Source organism: Panthera leo, chromosome D4 (assembly GCF_018350215.1).
Source record: "Panthera leo isolate Ple1 chromosome D4, P.leo_Ple1_pat1.1, whole genome shotgun sequence".
In the NCBI taxonomy this organism is placed as follows: domain Eukaryota; kingdom Metazoa; phylum Chordata; class Mammalia; order Carnivora; family Felidae; genus Panthera; species Panthera leo.
This window is the reverse complement of record NC_056691.1, coordinates 5,332,150-5,347,182: the sequence shown is the minus strand read 5'-3', so window position 1 is coordinate 5,347,182 and position 15,033 is coordinate 5,332,150. Positions and strand designations below refer to the sequence as shown.

Here is a 15,033-nt window from a genome sequence, read left to right as displayed (position 1 = left end):
GCCCTTCTGTAGAGACAGTGGGGATAGAATGTTTCCTAACTATGTTGGGAATGTTTCTGCACTTGGTGACGTGCAGATTCTGGTTCAGGAAGTCAAGGATGCTCCATCCAAAGCTCTGATAAACTCTCACGTGATGCTGATGCCGCTGGTTCCCGGATCACACTTGGGGAACCAGGTTCCTCAGGGAGAAGAGAAGGCTACAGAAAGAATACCCACATGCAGCAATAAAACTGTCACATAAAAACCTGAAGAGAAGGTGGGGAGAGTCACTTGGCATTAGCAAAATTCTCGACAGCAAAGTACTGAAGGTAAGAAACAGGGAACAAGGACCCTCCCAGTTGCCCGCACACAGGATTGCCTGGAGACCTTAAGAAATGTGTTGCGCAGGCTTCAGAACCAGATAAATCAGGGTCCCTGGGGACGGGACCAGGCGCTAGCATTTTTGAAGCCTTCCAGGTTACTGCAGGGAAAGCAAGTGCCAAATCCAAAGCCAATCTTAGCACAGGTACATTTAAACAAGGCCACACAGGAGACGTACATTTGAGGCCATAATTTACCACCTTTGCCGACTCAACATTCTCAAGGACTATCACTGAAAGAGAAAGGTTGTCCTTCAGTATTAGTTTTCATTTAAAACGGTCAGTTGCCTTAGAAGGCGGGAGCTGGAAAGACGAAGATATTTTGACTGCCAACAGAGCCGGTCTTCACTTACCACCCAAATAATAGGTGTCCCCGGAATCAATCCGTCCACGCAAGGAATGAGCCACGGAGGCCGCCTCGCCATCCACCATCACACTCAGGTGACTTCCTTTCAATGATAAGGACACCGAATGCCACTGCCCGTCGCTTAATCCAGCACCTGGAGGTAAACAAAATGGGGAAAAAGATTTTCCTACAAACCCTACAGATGCCTCTAAACAGAGCAAGTGCTCGAAAACAGCACGATGAAGATCCTGGACCATCTACCAAAGACCACCATGAACTCACCTGAAGCCTCCCCAGGCTATTTAGCTGGCTGGGCAATGGAGAACCACCACAGGGGACAGCTGGGGCCTCTCGGGGGGACAGGGTGAGGCTTGGGATAGATGTGGGCTTGCCTGGGGGTTCCAAAGAGGCAATGAGATGATGTGGTATCCTGATCAGGTTTATCCAGAAGGAAGGTGTGGCCCATGCAGCGAGGCTCATCGAGTAAATGTGTGGTTGTGGTGGGTCCTTGCGTCTGACCCTCCACCGTCATGGACTGGCCAGTCTGGTTCTAACAAACATCATTATGTTCGGTCGGGAATATTTATGCCCTAATGGGCGCACTGCAATGGCTGTGTATCACTGTCTCATCACGCAGTTAAATCAGAAAAGTACAGGGAGAAAAGAGGAGAAAAGAAAGAGACCCGAATCAAAGGGGTAAAGAAGAATCAAGAGTGGGCGATCCAGACATTCTGCTTTGGATGCTGTCGTGTTAGTTTCTCCTAGTCGTAGGGCCTTTAGAGAATAACACAACTGACCCTGAGCAACCCTGAAAGAACGAGACCTTTCCAATCACACGGCATAGGGCATACCTCATTCTCCTCTAGCTTGTTCATACTTGAGGATGTGGAGAAGCATAGGCATTTTCCAAAATTGTAAGTTACAAAAATAAATTTTTTTCATACTTTTTGTATTAGCATTATCTATAATGATAATTATAGTCTATTTAGACTATTTATGGTAGACTATTCAGACAAATATACCGTATATATCAATCTAACTTTCTAAAAATATTTAAGTTTTTAAGTATTAATAAGACATGAAATTTCACTGAAATCATTAAATGTAAAGTTAAAAAAGCATTATATTACAGTGTGTGTGTGTGTGTGTGTGTGCATACTCAATCACTGTATAAAATCAATGTATAAAAATGGAAAAGAAAACTGGTAGGAAATATTCTTAAATATGAACGTTAACTTTTGGAGAAGGGAATGGTGTTTGCTTTCATTTTATGCCGTTTTTCCATTTTGTTTTCCCAAATTTGACACAGCACTCTCCAGCTATTGCTGTGTTATTATTCTGAAAAACTAATATTAGTCCCTCCTAAATCAGCCACCGTCTCTTGAATCCGTGAGACGAAGTATCTATTTTTTTCTTAAAGTGATGGAGTTGGGAATGGTCAAGTGGTCCAGCCAGCGACCAGCGACCAACCACATGTGACTTTACTTTCTCCTACAGACTTACTGGCCAGGTCTTACACCGAATGAAAATCCGATGTTGTGTCACGGAGAAGATAAATCAGTCAACAGTAGGTGTACCAGCACACTCACCAAGACAACGTTTGTTAGTTAGCCCCTCCTAGATTATTTTGCCAAAGCAAACAACCCCTAAGCTCAATGAGTAACAATTAAGGGTTTGGTTCTCACTCTGGTCCTGAGCCAGTCAGGTCTCCATCCTCTGTGCCCCCAATGCCTCTGCATGGAGGACTGGAGCTAATGCATGGCCCCATTTCTGCCTCAAGGCTAAGAACGAAACGGTGCTTGGCAGAATCTTGCCATGGCTTCTGCTCGGATGTGACAGATATCACTTCTGCCCACATTCCATTGGCCAAAATGAGTCATCTGGCCAAATTCCTCCCCTCCCAAACGGTCATGGCAACCCCCACATGCACAGAGATGCCTGTTGTGTTAAGGAGGACAGTGAATAATTGGAAATGATTCAGAAATGGTCTTGGGGGCACCTGGGTGACTTAGTCGGGTAAGCGTCTGACTCTTGATCTTGGCTCAGGTCATGATCTCACGGTTGGTGAGTTCGAGCCCCGTGTCAGGCTCTGCACTGAATTCTTTCTCTCACTGTCTCTGCCCCTCTCCAGCTTGCTCTCTCTGTCTCTCTCTCCCAAAATAACTTAAAATAAAAAAAGAAAGAAACTGTCTTGCCCAGGAGGGAACGAGGCCATAAACACCTTTACTCATTGAAAAATAACAAAATGATGACTTCTTGATTTTTTGATGTCATGCCCAAGCATGATGATGAGTCTACTTGACTCTAATCATCTTAGGGAATTGTCCCAATAGATTAACTAATACCTCTTATAAATGATAAAGTCAAAGACTGCTTAACAGCCCTATATATTTGGAAGTCAACCTACGAGAATCAGAGTTATTTTATAGCCCATGGGGATATAAGCCCCAAAGAAAATATGACCATATTTCAGGTAGAAAGTTAACCAGTCATATTTAACTTAATACCAGATTCTGGCCCAATCAGTCTAATCAACCATACAAATTCACGTCTGTAAAATGTTCTTCAATATGTCAATTACCCTTCGATTACAAATTAAAATTAAAATACAGCTTGTTCGTTTTTGCTTGATCTCTCATCAGTGACTTCCACGTGGACCTGAGATCCACATGTGTGGGAAATATGTTTCTGACATGACCCAGAAGGTCATAGATCCCGCTCTAAAAATAGCTATAACTTTGGGGCTCTTAGGAGGCTCCGTCGGTTAAGGGCCCAACTCTTGATTTCGGCTCAGGTCATGATATAACAGTTTGTGAGTTTGAGTCAACGCGTCGGGCTCTTCGCTGACAGCGTGGAGACTGGATGGAATTCTCTCCCTCTCTCTCTGCCCCCTCCCTGCTCACACTCTCTCTCTCTCTAAGATAAAGAGATAAACTTAAAAAAAAATAGCTACAACTTTGTTCTTCTCAGACTACAAAATACTAGTTAACTTACTTTCCAGCACTCACTTTCAAGGAAGGGACAGTTTTTAAAGTCACAAAGGTGACTTTGCCACGGACACGCATCCAGTATGATAAAAATGCCAGAGTCTCACTTTCCGTTTCACATTTGTGGAGCCAGAACCGTTGCAAAGGGTCAACACCTGTTAGTTTCATGACTGGATAATGAGGAAGGTGACAACAGAACACAGACGATTTGGGTTACTTAAAACATACATTATGACATTGGCCCTGAAGCAAGCCGAAGGAGGTCCTGCAGTCCTGGAGCTTAAAAAGGAATAAACACACCAGATTCCGTGAATGTTCCTTCCAGTCTTCCCATTCGGTATTGATTTTAAAGCTTACTTAGCATATCTGTCGGGACGGTAACCACATCCACTTAAAGCCTGGTATTAAAACCCAATATTTAATTTGGTGTGAAATATTCCCTCCCGCCCCCTCCTGCCCTCTGTGTGTCCACCCACCTGTCTAGGACATAGAGTTCTTTCACGGGAGAGCCTGCGGAAAACACTCCCGAAAATCTCCTTGAATTGGTTAATAGATGCCATTTGGCTCTTTTATAATAAAAGACTGGTTTTTAATAAAATCTGTCATTCTCATTTAAAGTGAAACGCCTGCACTTAACGTGCGTTCTTTCCGTCTACCCATTATAATTCTCACCCTTTGTGTGTGCTCTACTCTCCTTGCTTCTGATGGAAGAAGCCAGTCTCCCAGGCAGCCCCGGAGGCAAGGGATAGATGAAGAAGAGAGGGTAGACCGTGCTTTTGGTTTTGCTACTGCGAAAATGATGCTAATTCTTTCCCTCAGCCCTTCCCAGCTCCCCCCTTCGAAGTCTCAATCTAGGAGGTGATGGTTGGGCGGGGCGGGGGGGGGACTAGTTGGGGAATAACGGTAACTAAAAGTTACCGAGTGCTCATCAGCAGGCACCGTGCTGACGGTTTGCACGCACGGTGTCATCGTTTACACCGTGAGTCATACTAGAGTCATTTCAAAGGCGAGCACATGAGGCTTGGCGAGAGCAAAGAAGGCGCCTTATCCAGCCCATCAGACATAAAGGGGAGCGCGCTGTCCCTCCTCCGCTTTCCTTCTGTTCCCACCACACTCCCCTGGGCCAGCTCCATAAACACACGCACACTAGATTACACGCCCTTGGACCGTTCTAGATCCTGAGATAACTATTAGGAAAAAGGATCTAACACCTGGGAACAGGAGGAAAGATGACTGGATGTCCTTTTTGCCATTCAATGCGACTTACGTGGAGCTTATCCTTTAAAATCTGGTTCTGGGTTTGGTACGTGCTTTCGTGCTTCATACAAGGTTTAAGACGAAAACCAACTGCAAGCTGTCTCATTTTCCATCTACAGGCACACCTCGTCGTATTGCGTTTCACGTTACCCGATTCGCAGATACCGTGTCTTTTACGAGGTGAAGGTTTGCGGCAGCCCTCCCTGGAGCGTGTCTCTTGGGGCCGTGTTTTCAACATCATTTGCTCACTTCGTGTCTCTGTGTCACATTTGGTAATTCTCACAATTTTTCAAACTTTTTCATTACTACGACATTTGTTATGATGTTCTGTAACCAAGTGATTACAACTCCCTGAAAGCTCAAATAACAGCATTTTTTTAGCAATAACGTATTTTTTAAAATGTTGATTTCTTCTGAAAGAGAGAGCGAGAGCGAGAGCTGAGGAGGGGCAGACAGAGAGGAAGAGAGAATCCCAAGCGGGCTCCAAGCTGTCAGTGCAGAGCCCCGTGGAGAATTCCATCTCATAAATTGTGAGATCGTGACCTGAGCCAAAACTCAAGAGTTGACTATTTTACCAACTGAGCCAGCCCGGCGCCCCATCCATAAAGTTTTTTTTTTCTTTTTTTAATGTTTTATTCATTTTTGAGAGAAAGAAAGACAGAGTGCAAGTGGGAGAGGGGCAGGGAGAGAGGGAGACACAGAATCCGAAGCGGGCTCCAGGCTCCGAGCTGTCAGCACACAGCCCGACGCGGGGCTCGAACCCACAGACCGCGAGATCGTGACCTGAGCTGAAGTCGGACGCTCAACCGACTGAGCCACCCAGGTGCCCCATAAAGTGTTTTTTAATTAAGATATGTACATTGTTTTTCTAGACTTAAAGCTAATGCACACTTAACAGACTACAGTATACTGTAGACAAAACTTTTATATGCACTAGGAAACCAAAAAATGCACTTCACTTGCTTTATTGTGATATCTGCTTTATTGTGGTAGTCTGGAACCAAGCCCGAATATCTCTGGGGCATGCCTGTATTTCAAATGCAAAAAACATCACCCCTCACAGGCTTCCAAAGTAAGCAGCAAATACCAAGAAAAATTCACCTTTGGTTTGCTTTTGAAAATCAACACGTTGCCCTGTAAAGGCTTAGAAATCAATGCAATAAATTGTGCAATGTTTCAGCACTGGCCTTTAAAAAAAGTTAAATAACTAATACATGTGCGTGTTGGAGGGGGCAGTGCTATGTACCCACGTGACACAAGAGTAAAAAACGATCTTTTTTAGTTAATACTACATGGGGCTTGTACATCTGTACAAGCAAAGGTTGAAGCAATTTACTGAATCTGATTGGACACTATTGGCTCTGTTCATTTGCTGAGGTCCACAGGGAAACTCTGTGCGCCGGCGGCCAGATTTTTCTGATTTATAAAAAGAAACAAAAAATTTACGTTTCATTCCTGGTTTTTCAATCCCAAACTGGTAACCCCAGGTCGGGCGAGAGGGTCCTTCCTTAGTCAACATTCATGGAAGGACATGCCATGAGCCTGCCTGGGTTTAAATTTTTATCAGCACTCAAATGCAAAATAGCCCCCTAAGTTCAAAGATAAGACATCTCTGGAAGTGAGTTTGGAAACATGGGTGCTTCTTGGAAGACGGGGGCAGAACATCTGCCCATGGTTATAAGAACTTCATCCAAAACAGGGTCCCCAAAGGGAGCAGGAGCTGTGACAGAAAGGGGAAAAATGAGAACTTAAAATATTATGAAAACCAGGGGTACCTGGGTGGCTCACTTAAACAACCGACTTCAGCTCAAGTCATGACCTCATAGTTTGTGAGTTCGAGCCCCACATCCAGCTCTGTGCTGACAGCTCGGAGCCTGGAGCCTGCTTCGGATTCTGTGTCTCCCTCTCTCTCTGTCCCTCCCCCGCTCATGCTCTGTCTCTCTCTCTCTCTCTCTCAAAAATAAATAAACTTAAAAAAATTATGAAAACCAGTGTGTAAACAGGCTCAAAAGACAGCAAACAGAGCTCTATTTTCCCAAGACTACTCAGAATTAGGCTAATGGCCTCCAGTATTTCAAGTTCATGGCCAATTACTAACCACTGACTTACAAATAAGTTATTTTTTAAACTTTTTGACAATTATGTTTGATGTAGCTAAATTTGCATCACACACCAACAGCCTGGAGATACCTATTTCAAAGGTAAAAGAAATTTAGTTCCTTCTAGAAGGATTATGAATATCTTATTGGTTCACTTGCTCATTTATTGTAGAGATGACAAATCTCGGGTTGACACGTGACAAATGTCTATTACCTGCTGTGACATCCCTCGATGGATGTCCGGGCTGGGAGAGACTCAGCTTGAGTTTTCCATCATTTAGAACAAGGACAAGAGCCCCCGACCCGTGTTTTAACTGACTGGTCAGCAACAGCCCTGCTCTGTTCCACGTCCGAAACTGGAAAGCGACTGACACTTTGTCCTCTCCAGAGGCACCCGGGAGAGCCAAGTAGCTGCTGGAACTCAGGAAAGTCACAGGGACAATCTGAAGGTGTGAGCACGAGTAAGACACATTTCCCTGTGAACACAGCAAAAGAGGATTTAGGAAGGTGCCGGAAGGATACTTCCATTTCACAAACAATGCGTTTTCCAAGATTTACAGTATCCTATCAACCTTCTAGCAAACTAGGACTTTCAAAACGAGGCTTCCCCATCAAACTTAAGTCCAGATTTACCTTACAGGTCCTTCAAACCACAGCTCCGCCCTCTCCGGGCAAACCTATTTCTGCGTCCTTCAGGGGAGTTCTGTCTTCTCCATTTCTGGGCTTTGGCAAAGGAATCTCGAGCCACATCTTTCCCAGGCCTTGTGCTGGACGTGGGATACAACAGACGAGACAGACTTCTCCCCTCAAGGTGTTAGGTGTTTATATCTGCTATGAAGCCCAGCACCAGGGACCACCCTCTCCAAGAACTTTCCTGAATTCGCCTTCGTTATGTAAACGTGCTTATAGCTGTGTCACTCAGGTGACGCGTGTACATCTGACTCAGGTGGGCAGTATGCTTCTGCACATCCGAAGGGAAGGATATGGCCAGGTGACCTTTCCAAAGGCAAACAGGCTGCCTCTCAGAAGCTCTCACGGGCCGGGTCGCCCAGGGTGTTCATCCAGCCTAAGGTCTGACCTGCCTGGCAGGTTTTTATAACTCTTTCATTCTATTTTACCAAAAAAACACACACCTTTTATCTTTAGATTATTTCTCTGGCTCCAGGAGCAAACTTATTTTTAATCGCAGCATTTGGAAAAGAAGGAACTTAAGTTCTTAACATAACTCCAATTAAGATCTCTACTAGAATTTTTGCCTGGGATTGGATACATTTTCATAAATTCCAGAGGAATATGTACCGAAACATTGCCATTCCTGTCCAAAATATATTATGCAAAGAAATACAGTGAGATGGGACTGAATTCAGGAGACGCCAAAGCATCCACACCATAAAGGCACTGTAGTTAAGTCATTATGGTATTGCTATAGGAATAAACGTTAACAGCAGAGCCCAATAAATAACCCACAGAAAGATCTGAGAACATATGTACAGTCAGTGTGTAAAAAAAGGTACGATTCAACTTAGACACAAAAGGTTGGGCTTAATTACTACATAGTGTAAGAATAAATGGGTATCCCTAAGGCCTAAAATGACAACTGATCCACAGAAAGAATAAATCCTAGACAATCAAAGGCTTAAAGATATTTTTCCAATTTTAAAACACATAAAACCAGCTTAAAACTTTTTCCCGGAAAATCCATGAGACTATATCTAGCATCTCGGGTTTTAGAAACATTCCAAATACTACAAAGCTATAAAAAAATACATACACACATTGACCACATACAAATAAAAACATTTATATACTCAACGCAGCATATAACATTTAATATAAAAGATACGATATACAATGCATAATTATATTAGAACATGACTTCACATTTAATATAAAATTGATTAGTCTGAAAAACCTATCTGGACCCTGAATGACAAAGGGTAATAATCTGCCAAACATAAAACTCTCTTATAAATTGGCAAGGAAAAAAATCGTTTAATAAAATTAAAAATGGGCCAAAGAAGAAGAATCAACAGTGATCAGAAAAGCAAATCCAAACGGACAAAAGATTATTTCATTCATCGGTAGTCAGATAAACACGATGTAACCATCCCATATTAGTTCATGTCCGTTGAGCTGGCAACAGTCTGAGAGCTGTTTGACGTGTGTGGCTGCCTGACACTGGATGGAAGGACTGTGTCACACACTGCTGATGGCAAATGTCGTGTTACAGTTTGGGGGGGGGGGGGCCAAACAGCAACATGAATTAAAATTTCAAGCTGCATAAAATTTCCAGGCAAGAAATTCTACTCCTGAAACTTTTCCCACCCAAATAAAAGACCCCGTATCTGAAAACAAAGGTGCGACTGCCCGTTGGTGGTAAAACAGAAGCAGAAATAAAGCAAACGTCTTGATTAGAAAATGACTTTCCTAATGGCAAACTGCGCAGCCGTGACAACATAGACCTACACCTGCTGACGGAAACGAATTTCCACAAGGTTTAGCGGAGTCGGAAAGCCGAGACTGAGAAAAGCTTCTCTAAAGCGATCCCCTTTCTGTAAACGGCGCGGGACATGGAGGCATCTACATTCACACATACGTGGGTGAACCTGAACCCACTGATCTGTACAGGATTCGGTTATAAGGGCCCAAACATGGAAGGACGGGTGCTGGCTTAGTAACATGCCAGGCTGGGCGAGGGCCGGCAGCCATATGGAGAGACGGAACTGTCACAACTCTCCCATCCATCTTAGGGGTTAACCTGCTTCCAGATAACAAGCTCCTTACGTTGCTGACCTAAGTCCCTGCATCCACAGCGGGCAGACCACTGGCCTTGAAGACAGAGGGACCCAAACTCTCCCAGCCAGTCGGTTCAAAGCCACGTCCACTTTCTGCACAGCCTAGACCTAACCTTTTTTAGCACGATGTTTTTCCTTTGGGAGTCACACAAATGCTTTTGCTAACCTCCTCCTCGCGTATCCGCAGACCCTGCCCCCCTTCGCAGAAACAACAGAGCACTCTCGCGCATCGCAAGATGGAACCAGATCCCCACGCACAGCCCCTGAGCACTGAGATAAGGTTCGAGGCTGGCATCACCGAGCCCACCCGTGATCAAGAAACGTCGGAGAAATATTTGAGAAATTTGGCGTCGGCTTCCATACGTACGTAAAAATTAAGAAAGAACGTGATGGGGGTTAAGGAGCATACTTGGAATGAGCACCGGGTATTGGGGGGAAATGTTGAATCACTATATGGCACACCTGAAGGTGATATTACACCGTTTGTAAACTAACCGGAATTAAAATTTTCGCCAGTAAGTTGCATTTTAAAATCTAATCGATTAATTAACATGGATGAAATATGAACTGAAAAGTATATATGACTGGTACTTTCCCTGTCTTCAGGAGAGGTGTATTCTAAAACCGAACCAATCAGGCAAGTTGCAAGTTGCAAGTTTCTCTTGACCTCGCAAATAGACTTTCTTACCACGACGAGGGTCTGCAGCTTGCGTTTCTTGGACAAATCAATGATATCCACTCCATTATAATAGAGGTTTTCGAAGCAGCCGTGAAAGTTTTTACGTGGGAACACCACTGATTTTCTGTGTCCAGGAATCCCTCCGAAGCTGATCTTAGAAAGAAAAAAATGACATAAATAATATTGTTTAATGATTTTCTGATTATCTGCCTAAAACATTTATGACGAGCAGGTGTACAATAACTGTCGCAAATCTATCCAGCATTATTTTGCATTATCGTGTTAATTTCAAATGAAGTTTTCGATGTAGATTTAGCAATGTTTCATTATATCTAGATAAATAGGTTAAATACCCATCTTGCAACGTGCTGCTCAAACCGACTCTGTCACTTTAGCCGATGGGGAATATCACACATCGATTTCCACGGTCACTCTTGATCTATGCGACCATACCGCTGCCCGTGATGACATTCTACTTTATAAATCTTTCTGGAACCCAGACTTTAGGGTCCTGGTCCTTGCGGTGGCTCTGCTGATAGGTTAGAATAATAAAGCCATTGATAATCTCATTCAAGGCCAGGCTCTCCAGCTGGCCTCCTCTGCTGAAGCCACTTATCCTAAATGAATGTTGAAATCATCCCATTTGCTCTGACAGATGTGCTGAGCAGAACTGGTGGAACAAAAGGGGCATTTCAGCATAGGGTCAACCCGCGTAGGCAACACGCTGCGAATACGTTAAACCTTTAAACATCCCAAGAAATGGTATCTGGAATCCTGCACTTCTGGCTCTCCTGCTCCTCAAAAAAGCATGTTGGAATATACAGGGATCACTTCTCCGAGGTCCCCTAGATCGCTAATTCCGTGTAGGATTGCCCTGAAACACAGAGAGATCTCCAAGGTAAGTGTTGACATCCGATGCCAGATGTAACACCAAAGAACTGTCTGAACAAATCATTTTTAAGCGCGGCCTGCTGTACCCTTAGCTCTTCACGCACACACTTCCCAGCTTTAACGCCCACTGCCTCTCGTGTGAAAACTAACATCGATGAGTGATGAAACGTCTCGACAGCACACGGGCACGTCACGCGCCGACGTCAGCCGTGGGAAACGCTTCGCCGGAATTCTGAATTGCTAGCCAAGGGGATTTCTCTGTGTCGTGCCATTTTCCTAGAAGGTCAGGTTGCATTTAAATCCGTAATACTTAAAAAGTAATTTTCACACCTCATCATCAAGATCCAAATAGCGGGACCCGCTCTTTGCCTGGAAATGCTGCGTGTGCCTGTCCACGGTGAAGTTGACGTGTGCGTTCAGGAGCTCCAAGAGGACAGAATGCCAGTGCTGGTCGTCCAGCAGGCTGCCCAGGGTGAGGGTCACACGGGCGTCAGGGGACGGCAGGTTAGCGTGGCCTAGAAGGACAGGGGAAGTAATGCACCACTCCAATTCAACACTATGACGGCCATGTGGAGGGCAGCGTTTCTCACAACTACACTTTCCTTCCCTCCTTCTCTGTTCTGGTTGGGGTGCCTGGGGGCCTCAGTCGGTTAAGCGTCCAACTTCGGCTCAGGTCATGATCTCACAGTTCATGCGTTCGAGCCTAGAGTCGGGCTCCGTGCTGACGGCTCGGAGCCCGGAGCCTGCTTCGGATTCTGGGTCTCCCTCTCTTTCTGCCCCTCCCCGGCTCGGGCTCTGTCTCCCTCTCTCTCCAAAATAAATTTAAAAATACTAAAAAAATTTTTTTAAAAAGCGTTCTGGTTTCAGGATGAGTTAACGACGTAGCTGTGAAAAATTAAGCACAAAAAGATATTTTCATCTCAACAAGCTCATTTTCGAAAACACCACCTTGTAGGTTTTTACCTGAATTAAGGGATAAGATGAGTCTTCCTTTAACTAACTCCAGGGTGACGTGCTTGCCATTTTGTCCTTCTCGGTGGAGTAGAATCCCATCGGTCTGCCTGGTCTTAAATTTCAAAGAAATGACATCTTTTGTTGGACTCACGGATTTCTGATTCAATGTGTATATCAAGGAGCTCTTTCCATCAAAATTAACCACCTCAGATCCTACAGTGGGAGACATTAAAAAGTAACCTAAGTACAACATGTCTTTATTAGCGCATTGAGATGTGTAAGTCAACACACACATACGCAAGGGGGAAATCCATGTGGCTAATTTTCCCTTCCTACCAGCAGCCGATACCCCTAAACTCTACTCTTGGCCTTTCCTGACGTTTTCCCCAAAATGTATCATCTAGACGTACACGCCAAGTATGTTGGCCAAGTCCCAGTTGCTCCTGCCTTTCTAATGACCACTTCTCATCCTGTAAAAAATGAAATCAGTAAAGAAGTTGAAGTCACCCCCCGCTGCACCACCCCCCCCCCCCCCCCCCCCGTCACACCATGGCTACGACGCTGCCGTTTTCTCTCAACTTTCTGGCCGTTTCATCTTTCCAACCATCAAGGTCCCTTGCATCTGAAAAAGTTATTATTTTATCATTAACGTAGAAAGAGCACTGGTCAAACCACTTGAAGACAGAACAAGAGAGACACAGAGGGATTCGTATTACCCAGAAAAATCTCCTGTGTTTTTCGTATCTCACAAGTAAACAAGACAAGACGTGACTGTGCCTTAAAAAGACAAACACCGTGTGATTTTACTCGTGCGTGGAATCTAAAAACAAAACAAATAAATAAACAAACAAGAAGACAGACAAACAAGAAGAGAGAAAGAGCATGGACAGGGGAGGGGCAGAAAGAAAGGGAGACACAGAATCTGAAGCAGGCTCCAGGCTCTCAGCCAGCAGCGCAGAGCCCGACGCGGGGCTCGTACTCATGGACCGTGAGATCGTGACCTGAGCCAAAGTCAGAGGCTCAACCGACTGAGCCACTCAGGTTGCCCCTATTTATTTATTTTTAAATGTTTATTTCCTGAAGGAGAGAGAGAGGGAGGGAGGGGCAGAGAGAGAGGGAGAGAGAATCTCAAGCAAGCTCTGCACTATCAGCACAGAGCCCGACGTGGGGCTCTATCCCGCAAACTCTGAGATCATGACCTGAACCAAAGTCAAGAGTCCAGTGCTTAACTGACTGAGCCACCCGGGGGCCCCTAAAAAGAAAAGTTTTAAGAACACATATGTATAACAAATGAAGGTGCAAGAGAAAGCCAATAAAATGGGAAAATTCAGAAGCTTGATTTTGATTCACACACACAGTGGAAAATATATAAACACTGCCGTCTGTCTAAAAATCATGTAAACAAGCAGTTATTCTCCATTGCATAATTAAATGAATGTGCCTGATAAAAACATAACCCTTTGTCAAATTCAAACAATGTCCTTTAGCGTGTTAGATGACAGTAATGAGAATTTGATAATGAAGGATTTAAATACTTTCACATTTTACTAGTCTAGTTTTTCTGCGGGCACGTCACCGAAAGGCAATGATAATAATTAAGGCTTCTTTCTTTTTTTTTTTTTAATTTTTTTTAACGTTTATTTATTTTTGAGACAGAGCATGAACGGGGGAGGGCCAGAGAGAGAGGGAGGCACAGAATCTGAAACAGGCTCCAGGCTCTGAGCTGTCAGCACAGAGCCCGACGCGGGGCTCGAACTCACGGACTGCGAGATCATGACCTGAGCCGAAGTCGGACACTTAACCGACTCAGCCACCCAGGCACCCCTAAGGCTTCTTTCTGAAGTGAGCGAATGAGAGCTGTTTGTTCCATGAATGATTTTGTCAGGATTATTCTGATCCGATAGCTTTGGCCCTCAGCTTCCCTGGGGCCACTGTTGCTTTGTAAGCGTAATATTGACCTTCCAGGGATGAGAACGTGCTGGAGTGTGGGGTAAGCGCAAACTGCTGGGCCCCATCCCCGGAGTTCCGACTCTGCTGGCCTGGGGTGGGAACAGAGAATCTGCGTTTCTAACACGAACCCCCAGCAATGCCGCTGCTGGCTTGATGACTACATTTGAGAACCGCTGCTCTCCAGCAGCTAAATTCTGTTTCCTGGAACCTTCTCCTCAGGCAAAACGGAGCGGTGAAAAATTTACTGGATTTATAGAAACGCAAATGAGTGGCCTTACAACCCTTGAAAGTTTTCAGCTCTCTCTCCAACGAGATCACGGACACTTGGATGTCGTACAATCAACCACATGTTAATCATCACATGAGATCTTATGAGGCAGACGTCACGTGTCTTTTGACAGGTTTTCTAGGCCTGTAAAGTGGCGGAATTATATCATCCAGCTACGTCATCAACCGAGTCAAACAAAACCACTTCAAAAATGCATCTTGTAACAGTCCTGGTTAGTTTCACTGAAGTCTTAACCGGTAACAGACTTAAGCTCCGTTAAGTCTGTTACTTAAAACGGTAACAGACTAAGGGGGTGAGAATGACACGGATAAAATTCAGGAATTGCTTTTAGAAGTCTGGAAGGTTAGGCTGCTCCTCCTCTTCATCGGAAACTGTCCACATCAGTCTGCAGCCTGTACAGCCCCGGTGAGCTACTTTCTGTAAAGGT

General features: G+C 44.6%; 1 protein-coding gene across 1 annotated transcript in view; it reads right to left on the bottom strand.

The window, feature by feature from the left end:
- The window catches only part of LOC122205133 (contactin-associated protein-like 3), a 193,266-nt gene that overhangs the window by 81,744 nt on the left and 96,489 nt on the right, over positions 1 to 15,033 (bottom strand). The window contains exons 5-9 of the mRNA XM_042913253.1: positions 12,377 to 12,580; positions 11,744 to 11,928; positions 10,532 to 10,675; positions 7,263 to 7,524; positions 713 to 859 (exon numbers count right to left, since the gene is read on the bottom strand). Coding sequence (XP_042769187.1) covers positions 713 to 859; positions 7,263 to 7,524; positions 10,532 to 10,675; positions 11,744 to 11,928; positions 12,377 to 12,580 — 942 coding nt within the window. The remainder of the gene's footprint in view (positions 1 to 712; positions 860 to 7,262; positions 7,525 to 10,531; positions 10,676 to 11,743; positions 11,929 to 12,376; positions 12,581 to 15,033) is intronic.